The 16,684-nt window shown below is 44.1% G+C and overlaps 1 protein-coding gene across 1 annotated transcript in view; it reads left to right on the top strand.

The window, feature by feature from the left end:
• PTEN (phosphatase and tensin homolog) overlaps positions 1–16,684 on the top strand; it is a 48,211-nt gene that overhangs the window by 11,259 nt on the left and 20,268 nt on the right. Inside the window, exons 2-4 of the mRNA XM_027711093.2 lie at positions 4,633–4,717; positions 9,051–9,095; positions 13,579–13,622. Coding sequence (XP_027566894.1) covers positions 4,633–4,717; positions 9,051–9,095; positions 13,579–13,622 — 174 coding nt within the window. The remainder of the gene's footprint in view (positions 1–4,632; positions 4,718–9,050; positions 9,096–13,578; positions 13,623–16,684) is intronic.

Raw genomic sequence — 16,684 nt, 5'->3', positions numbered from 1 at the left:
GGCTGAATTTGTGAGCAGAATCAGTTATAGGACCAACATGAGTAATTTACTTTTATATCTCCATGTATGTGAAGTTGCAAGTGTATACTGCATATTCTTTAATTTGATCTTGGCATAGTGTGAATATATAGACAGCTATTTTTGAAAGTGATTATAACTGCTGATTTGCATAATGATCCAGGATTTTTCTCATAGCAACTGCAAAGACTGTCATCTTCAGCAATGTGGGAATGATTTCAGGCTTTAAAGAGCACTGTTTTGTTAAATCTCTGAGCAGCATTAGAGCAGAGGCATCTCTGAAGTGGCACATGGATTATTTGCTTTGGTCTGGTTTCAATATCGACACTTTCTCACTGTGGATGCTTTAGCAAATTATTGGATGTTTTGATTTTAAGGTTCCTTGGGCACACCACAGTGTCTTGGTTCCTGCAAAAGCTGCAGTTGAGTAGTTAGTGAGAGGTAAGAACTTGAGCAGAGGATGGTGTTTTGGGATTTTGTTGTTGGACTCTGTTAGAGTCCAGCCTCTAAATTCCAGGGGAAACGTGTGTCTTAGGAAAGACCTACTTTGGCAAACTGTGGCAGGGTTTATTTTATGCTGTTTAAGAAAGCCCAGTTCAAAATTTGGTAGTTACAGCTCTCTGGTTGACTTTGTTTTGTGTGTGTTGAACTGCCTCAGTCAAGGCCTGAGGCTTTTTCTGTTTTTGTTTGCCTGCCCTAAAAAAAAAAAGCTTGGAATTGACAATGAATTTGTTGCATGTTTTAAAGGATCAGTTCTTCCAGATTTCTAAAATTAGCAGTATCATTACCAATTTCATGATGACTCAGAGTTCTCCCTTTGAATGGAAGCCCAGCTTCCAGGCTCCTGTGTAAGAAATCTCCTCTTGGTAGGGAATATCTTAATTTCAGCTTTGGGAATCAATGTTAAATTAAGTGAGGTGTGAAAAGGAGTGTCTGTGAACTGTTGAGCGTGGCTGGTGATAGAATTCCATGAAGATGATGTTCCCTGATGCTCCTAGAACTGCTCTGTGCAGCGATCACGGGCTGTCCCTGTCCCCGAAGAAGGGTTTTACTCCCCAGCATGGGGATAAAAACATGCAGGAATATCCCCTCCACTTGAGGCAAATCTTGGGGTGGAAGAACTTGGGTTTCATGGCAGCTTTTCCAATTAAACGTTGAATCTTCTCTTTCTGCTCAGAGATGTAGATCCTGTGTGCAAACAGCAGCACCACTTCCACCGTGTTCTTCCATCTTATGGTGCTCCTTAAAGCCAAAGGCATTTCTTCGGTTGCTTGGACCAACAAAAGAGCTTCAAAGCCACATGTCAAGGCTGCCAGAGCTCCAGGAGCGTTTGGGCAACGCTTCCAGGGCCAGGGTGGGATTGTCGGGGTGTCTGTGCAGGGCCAGGAGTCACTCACACTCCTTGTGAGTCCCTTCCAGCTCAGGATATTCTGTCTTGAGCACCTATTGAAAAGACATAAAGTTATCTTGCCCAGCAGTAGGAATGCATTTGTCATGGCTGTTCCTTGCTTTCCTTGGGAGCAGAGGAAGCCTGGTGCCATGAAAGGGTGTCACTGGCTGGCAGGGCCGTGTCCTTTAGCACACAGGGGTGAGTCAGCAGTGGCGTGTGAACTGCATTCCTGCCTAATACTTTGAGATAATCACTGAGGTACTTCAGGACGATTATATTTAGGTGGTGGAGAGAGATTGCCTCGCCTGTTTTTAAAAAAAAAAAAAAATAAATCATATTTTTCTAAAATAACCCCCCCTTCCTCAGTGGGCTCGCTGTTGGATGTGTGGTTTTGAGAAGCCCCTGAGTTCTTGTGCTCTCAGGTTGCCAAGCCCCAGAGCACACAAAATGCTTTTAGTGAATCAGCATCACAGACTCACAGAACAGCTGGGGTTGGAAGGCACCTCTGGAGATCATCCAGTCCAACTCCCTGCCCAGGCAGGGTCTCCCAGAGCAGGTGACACAGGAACATGTCCAGGTGGGTTTGGAATGTCTCCAGAGAGGAGACTCCACAGCTTCCCTGGGCAACTGTTCCAGCGCTCTGCCACCCTCCATGGGAACAAGGTCTTCCTCACGTTGAGGTGGCCTCAGTAAATAGATCTTATATTTTCCCCCCACCCTGCCCCTTTTGAAGTATTTTTCCTTTTTTTTTTTCTTTACTGGGATATCGTGGAACACCTTTTGCAATACCCACTCTGCACTTAAAAAATAATTGTAATGATCCTGGTATAGTTTAAGAGACCTTAAAGCTTATCCAGTCCCACCCCCTGCCCTGGGCAGGGACACCTTCCACTAGCCCAGGTTGCTCCAAGCCCTGTCCAGCCTGGCCTTGAACACTGCCAGGGATAGGGCATGGCTAAGCTTAAGCATTCCTAGTGATTCCTAGTGGTGATCAGTCAAAGGTTGGATGATCTTAGAGGTCTTTTCCAGCCTAATTGATTCTGTGATTTAATTCTGCCCCTCTTTAAAAGCAGAAATGGCTGTGAGCTGTGCATGTGCCCTTGAGCCAGGGAGGGGAGAGGGGTCACAGGAGAGGCAGGATCCAAGCGGGAATTGCGCTTTCCAAGAGCTGGAGCCCGCCCCGGTTATTTTGGAACTTTTTATCTCCCTCTGCCTGCATGTTTTGAAGCTTTGGTGTTTGGACAAGTCTGGGAACCTGCTGACTGGAAAGGCTGCTGTTGAGATGCTCTCTTCCCTTTGCTTGGGGTGTCTGCTTCGCTTCCATCTTGCACCAGCTGGGAATCCTGGAAAGTATCTCATGGCTCAGCCTCTGGGAGAGGAAAAACATCTGAGCATAAACCACAGGCTGCAATGCCTGAAAAAAACCCTGGAGTAGAGCTCACAAACCGAAATCTGAGCAAGTTGCAGCGTAATTTGGTGAAGTTTGGGCATCTGTCTCACTGGTGATACTCAGTGAAACTGGGGTTTGATGTGGTGTGTCAAAATGAATTGATTTTACCCCTGGTTTTTTTATTTTGCCCTGGCAGGAGTGCTTGTGTTCCACAAAGAAGTGCTGTGGAAAGCAGTCTGATATGTTGGATTATTTTGCTGTGGTAATTTATATGGCCCTGCTGCTCAGGGTGGGACCCAAAAGGAGGTGCTTTGCAGGAGAAATGCTGGGAGCAGGGAGAAATGAGGTTGAAATCAAGGAGGGAGTGATGTGTGTAGCTGAAAGCCAGATAATTCATTGTTAGCATAATATAGAACCAGTTTCTTCTTCTTATAGCAAGGAGGAACTGATAAAATAGTGAAGATACTGCTAATTATATAGCACCTTTTCTTAATTAAGGAGGTGTGAACTGCTTGAGGAGTAAAATACCATCAGAGTGGTGTTCAAAGTTTGTTATTTGAAGTTATCACGAGCTCTGTAATTTAAGCAATTTAATGTTTAGGGTTTTTTTTTTCCTCCAGTGTAAGTGTTTTTTTAGGGTTTGAGCAAGTACAGAATAAACTGGAAACCAGCCACGAGCCCCTTTCAGCGTCTGTATTTAAGGCAGCTACAAATATTTATTTCATTTACTCAAAAGCTTTCCTATTTTTCTCATTGTCTGCACAAATCATCTGTTGAATGGCCCGAGCAGACCAATGTCTATTAATACTTGGATTACAACACAGTAAATGCTAATTCTTTTTTTTATTTTTTTTTCTGAGAGTACAAAACATTATTTCCGTGTATTCAGCTCTTAATGTTTTTCTGGAGTCTTGCAGTTAACGGTGTAAATGCAGAACTTGGTCTGTGCTGCTCTGCTGTGAGGGCTTGAGCTTGTGGGAATTCTGCAAGGGTGGAGTAAAGGAGTTTGTGTCCTACTTCAGGCTTTGCTTTGTGGACAACTAACTGGAATTTTAATATCTTGGAAGCTGCTGCAGTGTCTTCCATCCTGATGTTCCTGCTCTTTGCAGCTTTGGGGTATTTTGACCATAAAAATGCTTCTTGAAAGGGTGGGATAATTTAGGTTAAAAGGGCCCTCTGGAAACCACCTCCTTCAGCCCCCTTGTTTAAAGCAGGGCCAACTTCAAACATATCATGCTTTGTTCTTGCTCCTTCTAAAATTAGTTTGAGGAGGAGTATGTTAATGCAGCAGGGTATGGGCTGTTCGAGCTGCTGCTTTCATTTCTGGTTTGATTTGCAGTGAAGCTCCTTCACTACATTATCATTTCTAATAACGTTTTAAACTTGGGAGTGCTTTCTTTATTGGAGTTATGTTAAAAAAAAAAATAAAAATCCATGTATCATTTCACCACCAGAAAAATAAATACCAGTGATTCTCTAGCAATTTGCTGTGAATTCTTTAGAGATGTAAACTTAGAGTTTTCTTATTGGCCCTTTTTCCTTAGCACCGATTTGTTTGGGCTAAGAGGTCCTTTGCCTAAATTCTTTTATCCCAGGTTGCTTTTGGCAAGTGAATTGCAGGTAGTTCAGAATAAGAGATGAGGGTATTTTTTCAGTTGGGGGTTTTTTTGATAAAAAAGATACATAATCCTTTTCACATTCCCATCTGTTGTGTGGAGTCGGTTGGAGTTGTTGCTTTGACTTGGATACAGTAAAACATTGGATTAATGTCCATTTAATGCTACTGCAGACATTTCACTTGCTTTACAAATATGTCCTTAACTTGCATATCCAGATATTTATCCAAACATAATTGCTATGGGCTTTCCTGCAGAGAGGCTTGAAGGAGTGTACAGGAACAACATTGATGATGTAGTAAGGTAAGGCTTTGTTTTTCTTTTCCTTAACTTATGAAGCTGGAATATTCTTTTCTGTACTTATTTGTGTTCTGCTAAGGAAAGGATGTGTGTTCTGACTCGTAGAAATGGCAAGGTTTTTGCATCTTGTCGATGTTGCCTTATTAGTTTTCCTGGAAAATGTTGGAAACAAAGAAAATGGTCAGGCTGCTCCTGTGGGTTGATCTCAAATGCACATAATCTGCTTTTTTTAAGGTGAAAATTCACTTCAGTGAGTTGTGTTGGAGTAAAAAGGAGGTTCTTTGCTTTTAGAAAGACATGGGTCCATCACATTTCAGGATACATTTGCCCTTAACCTTTCTTCAGTCATTAATAAAGTACTTCATAAGTTAATTTTGAGTCAAAGTAGTAAATGTAGGTGACTTTATCTAAAGGCCTTTACTTTGGGTTGTATTCAGTAATCATGGATGAGGAGAAAAATCAGCCAAAATTCATTATTGCTGCTAAAAACCCCTCCAGGTTGTCATTTTTATCATCAAATAAAGTCATTTGCTGTGAATTGCTGGCTGCAGCTGCAGGAGGGGTGCAGAGTGTTTTGGGAGCATCCTTGTAATTCTTTAGTCATCAGCACCCAACCTGGAGAGTGCAGTGTGAGAGGCTGCATTAAAAACTAAGTACTTGGGAGAAGCTGCCAAAAGTCTGTGTGTTTGGGATCCTAGGCTGTGGTTTTTTGAAGCCATGTGTGATGCTCTAGAGATCATTTGAGGCCGGGAGCTCAGTAGCTCCAGGAGAGACATGATGTTTGGGTTGGGGGTAGTGCAGGAGGGTTTGCAGTGCAGTCAGAAAGGAGGGGTGTCTGGGCAGGAAGGTGCTGCTCCCAGGTTTGAGAGTTTCTCCTGATTGTGCAAAGGGTTTGTTGCTGCCACACAACATCCTTGGCTCTGAACTGGAGAGACATGGATTTGCTGGGTGGACCACTGAGTGGGTGAAGGATTGGCTGGGTGGCTGCACACACAGAGCTGTGGTGGAGGGCTCAGTGTCCACATGGAGAGCAGTGAGGAATGGGCTGATCCCACAGCGTGGGCAGCAGGGGAGGGGAGGGGGGGATTCTGCCCCTCTGCTCCATTCTGACGGGACCCCACCTGGAATGCCGTGCACAGTTCTGGTGCCCCCAACACAGGAAGGACTTGGAGCAAGTCTGGAGGAGGCCACAAAGTTGCTGAGGGGACTGGAGCACCTCCCCTGTAGAGACAGGCTGGGAGAGCTGGGAACGTTCAGCCTGGAGAGGAGAAGGTTGTGTGGAGACCTCAGAGCACCTTCCAGGATCTGAAGGGGCTGTTCATCAGGAACTGGAGTGACAGGACAAGGGGGGAATGGGTTCAGATTGACACAGGGCAGGGTTAGATGGGATATTGGGAAGAAATTGTTCCCTGGGAGGGTGGAGAGGCCCTGGCACAGGTTGCCCAGAGAAGCTGTGGCTGCCCCTGGATCCCTGGAAGTGTCCAAGGCCACGTTGGACAAGGCTTGGAGCAGTCTTGGATAGTGGAAGGTGTCCCTGTCCATGGCAGGGGGTGGAACTGGATGCTCTTTAAAGTCTCTTCCAAATCAAACCATTCTGGACTTCCATAATCCTGGACAGGCAGAATTAGCTCTGCTTGGTTTCACAGGTGACTGTTTGCACCCAGGTTAACCAAGAGCTGAGTTGAGAGCGAGTTGAGCTCCTCAGTTCCCACACTGGGAGGAGTCGTAGCCCTCACCTGGGCAGCAGTGGTCCTGAGGCAGTGGCTTCCCTGCACAGCTGCAGTGAGCTGGGCTCAGGGGGGTTGGTTTTGCATGTCCAGCTGTCGTGACAAAGCTCCCCATCCACAGACAGCACTGAGAACATCAGAGGCCAGACCTTGCCCGCCTTGCGGAAACCACTGCGTTCTCTGAGGCAACAGGGAGGTGCCGTCACTTTTCCAGAGCTGGTCGTGTCAGGGAGGTCCAGTAGCAAGCTGGAAATACTCATGCAGTGTGTGTGTGTGTGTGTGTGTGTGTGTCTGCTGGGATTGTTAACAGAGGTGTGGAGTTGTGTTCTATGATCATATGGTTGCACACAAGAAAAGTTTTCCCAGAGAGATTGTGGGCTCCCCATCCCTGGAAGTGTCCAAGGCCAAGTTGGTCAGAGCTTGGAGCAACCTGGGCTAGTGGGAGGTGTCCCTGCCCATGGCAGGGGGGTGGAACTGGGTGGTCTTAAGGTCCTTCCCAACCCATAAAACTCAGCCTCTGTAGCCAGCTTTCACTGCCAGCAGTCAGAGCCACGTTTTCGTGAAGCTGGTGGGGGTTTTGCATCTGCTGAGTGAAATATCTGTTCCATGAGGGGCTCCATCTTTGGGAATTGTGGGATAGGGGCAAAGGCTGCATTTAAAATAAATCCCAGAATGGTTTGGCTGGGAAGGGACCTTAAAGCTCATCTTGTTCCAACCCCCTGCCATGGGCAGGGACACCTTCCACTAGCCCGGGTTGCTCCAAGCCCCATCCAACCTGGCCTTGGACACTTCCAGGGATGGGTAGTCCAAAAAAACCTCTCTGGACAACTCATGCCAGGCCCTCACCACCCTCACAAGGAAGAATTTCCTCCTAATATCTGACATGGGAATAATCCAAATAAATAACAATAGGCAGCAGCCTTTGAAGGCCCTCTTTTATTCCCGGCATTGATTTCAGTTGCTTCTGGATGAAGGGAAATACATTTTATTGAGTACGTAGGTATGTGTAAAATAGACTTTTAAAAGAGAATGCCTATCTAATTATTAAGCTGTCCATAAACACTCTGATCAAAAGGAGCAGTGATCACCTAAAAGCATAATCAACCAAATTAAGATATGGAGAGATGTAAATTAAGTGGCTGTAGGGAAATGGATGCTGAGGTAGTGATATGTTTGTTGCCTTCTATTTTTTTAAACAAGAATAAAATGTGATCATGCAGCGTTTTCCACGTTGCACTCCTGATCTGCTCCGGTCATTTTTTATTGTGGAATTATTTTTCCAAGAGCTTTTTATGAGAAATTCAACGTTCTTGAGCCCCGGAGCAATTGGCATCGAGCCAGGATTCACCAGTGGGCTTTTTCTGACTATCCTGACAAATTCCAGGCTAATCCTGCATGAGAAGTACGACCTGGACCGCTGGCAGTGTCACTTGGAGAGGTTTTGGATGGAATTTTGTCCTTAGAAAAATGACTTCTCCTCCTCCCTGTGGATATTACTGGCAGAAGCGGAGTCAGCTCTCCTCGCTCTCGGGTGTGTGTGAAACGAGCAGGAATATCTCCCGAAAACAGCTCTCCGTGTCCACCATCTTCCTCGGGCTCTCCAAGTCTGCCGGGGGGAACCAGCGGGAGTCCTGGACTGTGTTTTCCTGGTGAAATTGGAATCTCCCCCTCGCCGCGGCGCGAGGAGCGTTCACATCTGTTCCTGTTTTAACGCCCGGCTTTAACCACGGGCTTCTTCTGGGTTCTTCTGGAATATTATGACTGATAACCAGAGCTTGTTTTTGCTTGAGCTTTCCAGGATTTTAGCAGCTAGTGTTTCTTTTCAATTCGAACAGCATGTTCTGTCATGGCTAATTAAATTCCTCCTGGCTGATGTGCAGATACACACTGTTGATGATGTTAAGTGTAAACATTTGTATGTTATTCCTTCTTGCACATTGCCAGGTGACACATCATATATAATCACGGCAATTCTGATGAATCATGTTTGCAGTTTGGCTTGCCGAGGCTTGTATGGGAAGTTTTTTTTGGTTTTTTGGGTTTTTTTTTTGTTCCAAAGTGAGCTTGGAAATGAAAGGAGTGTGAAAAAGTGATCTCCCTCCTTCCTTTCAGAACCCACAATATCACCGGGGACAGACTTTGGTGGCAAATAATGGCCATTTAAAAGGGGATTAAAAGGAACGGCTCAGGCTGCAGTTGGAACACAAAAGTTACTTTAACTGCTCTTTTTCGTCGTGGCACTAAAAATATTTTGCATAGATGATGAAATGGGAAGTGTTTACAGATCCCTGGTGTGATCAGTGCTTTCTGCTTTTCAAAATAACCAACCCTTCCTCAGCTTAACACAATGATCTGCAGCTATTTCAGGGGTTAGAAAACCAGTCCATACAGTAAATATTTCGATTGCAGGCCAGATCTCGGTTTTCTGAGTTGCAGTAATCATTTTATCCATGTTGCTGGATTATTTGGATGAGTGAGGCTTTGGGGCACTGCAGGGAATGCAGAGCTGCACATGCTGGGTGGTGCTTTGAGGATGCTGCAAATTAAGGTCAACATTATTGCAATGTATATTAATACATGTTTTGTTTTTTCTTTCCTTCCTATTTAAGGTTTTTGGATTCAAAGCATAAAAACCATTACAAGATATACAATCTGTAAGTATGCTCTTAGAGATGCATTTTCCCAAAATAATGACTTCTAAAAATAGCTTTGGGGGGGGGAGTGCAAATGGCTTCTTGTTGCTGTCCCGAAGCGGAGCCGGGGATGTTTTGCACATTTCTTAAAACAATTAAGGCTGATTGAGAGCACTGGTACTTCATTTAGAGGAGCTGAGCGAGGTTAAATGAAATGCTGGGGTGTATTCACATTACTTGAACGCTTTTAAATGACTTGGCACCCAGCCCATCTGGAGCTTGTACCATGTGATTAAAAAGTGAAAAGTAATTCACAGCAGGCTTTCTGTTCATGTATTAATGTCCAATTGCCAAATGAATATTTTCCTGGGTTTTTTTTTTCTCTGGTTTTGGGTTGGTTGGTTTTTTTTAATCCGACTACATTGGTACCGTGGCTCTGTTTGCTTCCTCACTCCTCTTGTCTGTCCCTATTTATTACTTTAAAAAAGCTGTTGGAGCGATGGGTGATGGTTTCTCACTTCTCTAAGTGCAATGTTTTTCCTCTGAAAATTTAGTTATGCAGAAAGCTGTTATTGTTGCTGTTCCCTGATCAAATTTATATGTTAGCTTAGGCTAATTTCATTTGTATAAATGATTTGGTGATGTCAGCTGCCGTTGAAAAGTAGGTCGTGGTTTTCCTACCCCTCATCTTTTTCCTAGAAATCTGAGTTGAAGATTGATTCTCTGAAGTGCTACAGTTTTATTTTTATTTTTTAAATGAATATGTTTCCAAATATCTGCAATTAATGGAAAAAATTACTGCAGTCTGGAAATCCAGGCAATGCATGACACTGTAATCTGTCAGTCATTAAAAATAAGAATTTAAAAACGAGGATTTAAATCTGCCTCTAAGTTAGCTGAAGGATTATGCATCAAGCAGCTCTGTTTCCTGATGTTGGGGAGAAGTGACAGTAGAAGCTGAGAAACTGTATTCTGATTTTGGAAGTTTTCTGGAGGGTAGGATGGGACAGAAAATATCTGGACATAAAATATAGTCAGTGGCTATCTTTTGTACAGTTTAGGAGCAAAATTGTATTTTGCAGCTTAGAAGCCCTCCAGAATGTTATCCTGTGAATAAATGGATACAATTTCTGGGAGGAGGTTGCTGTGTGTAAACCAGGCTTGGTCAGAAAGTAGGATTTTAGTAAGCCTGATGTGCATCTTAGCAAGTCGCTCCTCGGGGAGGTGGTGCCTGAAAAGTTTCCACTTGGTCTGCCAGCAACCTCATTTTACTTAAAAAAAAAAAAAAAAAAGTGAAAAAGGGCAAAACCCAGTCCCCCAGCCCTACACAGGAACAGCTTTAAAGTTTGTAAGTGAGAAGAGCTGTGATGAGACAAATGCATTTGACATTTACGTTGCTGGGCCGTGTGTTTTCAGCTGTGAAAAGGACTTGTCCAGGTGTGCCAAAGGCTTTTGTTTGCAAGTTCTTCGTGTAAAAATGGATTTCCCTCTTGCTGACCTTGAAAACAAATAAAGCTTCCTAAAATTACTCACCCTCAGCTGAAAACTTTTGGAGGGTAAAACATCCTGTTAAAGTGGGAGGGGGTTTTTTTCTTCCCCAAGGCGTGGATCAATCGCAAATGAAGATTTAAGTGATTTACTTGGAAAGCGGAGCTTTTAAACTGTGCATCCATGTGTGGAGAGGCCAGATTATCTCTTGGATCCTTTTGCAGGCAAGGTTTATACACATAAAATGCCATCAGGTGACTTGTTGCAGTGTTTGGTCAGGAGATGGGAAGGAATTGCATCCATCAGGTCTTCCAGAGAACTTCATCTCTTCAGATGGAGCTGTAAATAATCACCTATTGTCTGTGTTTCAAAGAAGGAGGTGGGAGTTCAGAGGAGCTACGTGATTATAGTCAGAATTATTTCAAACTGTCACGGGGTTTGAGTTCCCTTAAGGTGGCTGTTCTATGAAGTTGGATTTAAAAGGATTTAGAGGTTTTTCTGAAATTATATCAGTTATGCTGCATCCTCCCATCTTGGCTTTTTAGCTGCTGGAGCAGGTTCATTTTGCTCCTTGTTTGTGTGGGTTCTCTCCTGTGTTCCTTTAACCCTTTGCTTTCTCAGTATTCTTCTTTATTTATATTCATCCCCTTTCAGTTCACGTGCTGCCAGATCATTACCTCCCCTTCTGGAATCCTCTCCGTCTCCTCCAGGGTATTTCCTACAGGCAGATGGTTGAAGGAAGGAGCTGTGATGAACAATGTGGATTTTATGTGCATGTTTGTTGCTCTGGGGCAGAGGAAGCCTGAAGTCCTGTTGGCAGTGGGATCATGATTGATCAGGAAGGTGCCTGGCAGCCCTTTGGTGCTTTAAACTCCCCTTAATCCTAGGGAGGGTTATAAGACCTGTGCCAACCCACTCCTTACCCCCAAAATGCAAAGAAATAATCAGGTTTCATCTGGAGACCTGACTGTTACAGGTGTTAAAAAAAAAAACAAACCAAAATGCTTTTGAAGTATTAAGCCCCTCCAGCACCCCCCAAAGTGTGTGTTGGTGGGATCTCTGCTGCAAATACACGGGATTTTGGTGCAGCTGGGCCTGGAACTCTGCATTCAGTTGTGTTCAGCTCCCAAAGGAGGGCATAGAGAGGGCCATGGCTGTGTTCTGTGCTCAGTTTCTATCCTTGGTATCAGCAAAACTATTTCTTATCCCTCGTGGTATTTGACTTGATACTCTCTCAAACTTCAAATTTTGAAGGCTGCCCGTATGCGGATTAATTTTTTTGTGTGTGTTTTGAAGACTTTCATCTCTTCCTACCCGTTTGAACTGGGTGTTTCTTTAAAAGGAAGCAGGAAACCTTCTTGGATAAGATGCTTTGTGTTAACTGCTTTGCTTCCTAGCAGGCTCTGCTTCCAGAGTGCAGGTGCTGAATGGTGACTCCATCCTGGGGGAACATCCTGCATCCAACCTTTCTTCTCCAATGGTTGAGTGCAGATAATGTTTTTGGGAGTCCCACCTACCTTCACCTGTGTTGGGTCACTTCTGACCCAGGGAAAGTGTCAGCAATGTGGTGGGAGCTGTAAAAGCTGCCAGAGTTCTCCCTAGGTGAGGGTAGAGTCAAGAAGGCTCTGGAATGCTGAGAGAGGGAAGCACTGAGAGCACGTGTAACCCCAGCAGAGCTGCCTCTGTCTGGTGTGTGTCTCGTGGACAAAGCTCAGAGCAGCTCTGTGAGGCTCCAGTTACAGTCACAAGTAGGAGCCCAAAAGTTTACGTGTCTGAAAGTGTCAAGTCAGCTCCATATGGCTCCAAAGGCTGCAGTCATAACAGACCTGGGGAGGAGAGATGAGTTCATCCCAGCCCTGAAACTGGTGTGGGAATTGGAGTCCTGGGAAGAGCAGAGGTTGCAGTCAGAGCAGAAGATCCGCGTGTGCTTCATCTGCCGAAATGACTCCTGGCTGTTGTGTTTCAGCTTGGGGTCCTGTTGGTTCATAGAATTACAGGATGGTTTGGGTTAGAAGTGACCTCAAATCTCTCTTCATTCCACCTCCTGCCATGGACAGGGACACCTTCCACTAGCCCAGGTTGCTCCAAGCCCGGTCCAACCTGGCCTTGGCAGGATTCGAGTCAGGATTGTTCTTTTCCTTTCTGATCTGAACTTTCACTCCTGTCATTTGGCCTCAGAGAGCAGCTCCAAGGAAAATTGCAAGGGCAGCCACTCTTGCCTTCTCTCCCTCTATCCCAACATCTGATCTGGTTGTTCCCTTAGCATGTGCCATTTGGGCTGGTTTAGAGCCCAGCTGATGGAGTTCTGTCTGATCCCTGGTGTTTGTCACCCTGCAGGACAGCCCCAGGGTGGGTCACTGCTCTTGCTTCAGTGGGTCTCTTTGAGTGGTGAGAGGCACTGATGCAACTCCCAAGTCTTCAGAAATGTGCCATTTTCCTGTGTCTGGGGGGGAGAAACTGGCTGACTGGCATTTTAAGTTCACTTAAATTCAAGAAGCAATGCCAGGTGTGGTCTCTGTGAGAATATTTGGTGGAGCTTTCAGTTGTCTGTGGTGGTCCTGAAATGGCCTCGTGATCCCCATCACTCCTCTGTTGCTGTAGAGGCATCTTGATGTGTGTTTTGAGTTCAGGATCAATTGGATGAAGGTCACAACTGTCTGCTCTTCATGTGTTTGGGAGCATAAAGCTGCTGGAGTGGCTGGAGCTGTTAATACCACAGGTTAAAAAGTAATTATATATTGCATTACTTGCGTGAATTGTGTCACGTTGGTTAAACATACCAATGGACTACAGTTAGCAGAGGGTAAGTTTTGCCTTTCAGTAAAATAACTTGATATTTTAGTGAGCAGTTTTCTATATCTGCAGCAAAGCAGTTTTTCTGTGTGTAACCTCTAGCTATAGTTTTAAATCCTAAAGGTGATGGGCGCACAGGATTTTCCCAGCTGTGTGTTCCAAGGTGTGACAGATGTTGGGAGTGCCTCAGAGACTTGAACTCTTGTCTGTTTTTCTTTTTCAGATGTGCTGAAAGACATTATGACACCGCCAAATTTAACTGCAGAGGTATGTTTTTACTGTTTGATATGTGTCCTCTTTAAACTTCAGTGAATGAAGGGCTAAAGGAGGAGCTGATGAACAGTCATGTAGGAGATCTGGGCACCAGGAATGATGTCAGATTGCTTTGAGTCATTGGAAAAACTTGCTGTGTTCTTGGTGCTTTCAAAAAATGTTCCTGACAGTTAAAGATCAGGACCTAATAAGAAATGTACCGTTGCACAAATCTTTGCAGAAGGGGTTATAGAGAAGTTTCGGTTCAGTTCAGCGAGCAAACTTATTGTACAATTTACACGTGAAGCTTTGGAGGAGTCTGGTTCTTAGGAAGAATAAAAATGGAGAACACTTAAGCCACCGTCACTGTTGGTATAAAGCAGCTTTTTGAAGATCTGACATAACCTTCAGGTGCTTAAAAAAAAAATAATTCCCGTGTGGTGCCTCTTAGAGATGAGCTGGGTTTGAGACACTTTGCAGGGCTACTAAAACCAGCAGGGAAACTTTCAGGAGGGCCTTTTGATCAGGTCTTTGGTGAATGGATATTGATATGCCTGTTGTGTCAGTATTAACTCCCCAGGTAATGAGTAAATACAGATTTACCTTCATTCTTTGGGCAGAGGAACTCTCTGGCCACAGTAGTAGAGCTGCCTGGGTGGATGAGGAGTTCTTTTGTCTGCACAATTGTAGGAGATGACCAAATTTTGGCAGCGTGGGCTAATCCTACATCATAGCAAGAGCTCAACTTCTTTTTTTATTTTTTTTTTTTAATTATTATTATTTCAAACCATCCTTCTAGTTATAAAAGAGGGGTTTAGAATGTGACCAAAATATAATTGGCTGCTTTAACGTGTGAATATAGAAGGACCAAAATTGTCATGTTGAAGCCATCATCACTTCTGATTTGCTCTCACCGTGCTGAATGACATGTCCTGAAACCTCACTCCATATATAAAAGCCAGGAAAAAAAAGTATTTTAAGATGTGCTTGAGCAGTGCTTTGGGTGAGGAGAGAAAAGGCGTAAATGAAAAGGACGTGGTTCTAATATGGCCAGAACATATGTTTGCTTTAATTTATGCTTTTGGATAGGGAGGTGTCAGATCCCTTCACTGTCAATCCCAGCCCAAAGTGTTGTTTGTGACAGCACCTTTCACAGCTCCTCTGCACATGTAGCATTTTTTTTCTTTTCATCCCTGAATTAGTTAACCTTAGATAACCAAACTGGTGACTCAGGACTTCCCTTAGCAGAGGAACAACAGCTCTACTTTGAAATCCCCTGAAGTGAATTAATTGCAGAGGGAACTTCTTACTTGTACATTTAGCATGAAACACCAGAGTAGTTCATTATTCACCTTGGATGCTCTTGCATCAAATTAAACCCTAAAAAGCTCTTCATCTTCTTTGGGAATTTGCTTTCTGTCCCGGGTTTTGCAGTTCCCAGAGTACTTCTGTGCTGGAAATTACCTTCTGCTTTGCCACAGACTTTCCTTTTTTTTTTTTCCCCACTCCTTTATATGCTGTGGGATTGGAGAGAGTGATCAGGCTCATGCTCCAGTGTTAGGGATCAAAATCCACCGAGGACCTGCACCTTCTCAAGGACCAGCTCAAGGCTGGTGAATGTTTCCTTCCTCTTAATCCCCCCACAACATCACAGGGCACCCATTTCATCTTCAGCTCATTCCATCTCTGAAGAAATTGCCACGAGGTTTGCCTTTGATCCCAGACCTTGGAGAGCACCTTCAGCATGCTGTGACTTCTTGGGATTTTTCAGGCTGTTCTTTCAGGACTGTTTTACTCCCCTTTCCATGGGAACCTTGCTGGCTGTAATTACAGGAGACTCAGAGTTGGATGGACAAATTTGCAGCGTTTTTGCAGCTTCTTTTCTTAGGGATTTCTAAGTAAATTCCTGCTTTCATTTACATCTGCAAAAAATGGCATCTCTGAGTTCACATAAAACGATCGTTTAGGGAGTCTTTGGATCTTCCACGTGGGAGAATTTATTAGTTGTGTGTTCATGTTGGTGAACCTTCATTGTTTCTTTAGCAAAGATTATTCACTTTGTTGGGCTTCCCTATTTGGTCTTCTGGGAGAAGTGAATAAACTGTCCTTGCAAAAGGCTTCAGCCTTGTGCTGCAGTCATTTAGCAGTTCCATAACTTCATCCCTCACTTCTGCTCTTTTAAGTCCTTGGGGATTCATCAAAAGGAGCCTTGTGTGTGTGACCAGAGAGTAGGGCTTACGAAACAAGTGCAGACCCTTGCCAAAAAATGGAATGTATTCATTTTTAGCCCAGAAAAGGAAATGGTGTTCCTAGCTGAGAATTTTTTCAGCGAACCAGAGTTGTGTTTATAAGATCCCAAGGCAGATGGAGAATTGGGGTGCACTTCATCAAGTGCCTTCTCCTGGTGAAACTAAAACATCCCTTGGAATTCTGCTGGTCAGCCTGACATTGTCTGTCATGTGATCTGAAGTGGTCAAAGTCTGGGTGCTTCTCTCTGCTTATTTTTTGCTCTCTCGAGTTTCCTTTCGTTTCCGGCGTGAAATTCTTTCCATCTCCAGATGGAACAAAGTGTGTGTGTGTGTGAATACACCCATGTGAGAAAGGAGGACTGCAAACCCCTCAAGTATTGCCAGTGTTTTATATGGGATTTCTCTTTTGATTACCATTATTTTTTTAAATATGGAAATGGCAGGTTTTTGTTTCAAAGCACCTTTGAGAGTTTGTTCCCAATGCAGACCCAACTGTGCTCAGTTATTTTTCAGCAAAATTCCTGTTGCCTGCCCAGTGACTGAGGTCTGGCCCTATTCTCTCTCAGCAGGTAGTTTAATTATTGCTGGAGTAATGGGTTTCCACAAGGCTATTCTTTGTGCCAGCACGCTCTGAAATTCTAGAAGATTCCTGTTGCAGAGCCTGTGCCTCTCATTTCAATAGAGGTGTGAAATAGTTGCTTCATGGAGCAGGATTCTTATGGATTACTAGAGAAATGTCTGCAGTGCTTATAATATACTGACTAATATTAGAATAAAAAATAGATACCTATATGTAAATGGGGGGGGTTACTTAATAAGTTAATTTTT

This window comes from Pipra filicauda, unplaced genomic scaffold (genome assembly GCF_003945595.2).
Source record: "Pipra filicauda isolate LSUMZ 115617 unplaced genomic scaffold, ASM394559v2 scaffold606_size451818_pilon, whole genome shotgun sequence".
Taxonomy (NCBI): Eukaryota; Metazoa; Chordata; class Aves; order Passeriformes; family Pipridae; genus Pipra; species Pipra filicauda.
This window is presented reverse-complemented; position numbering and strand designations above follow the sequence as displayed.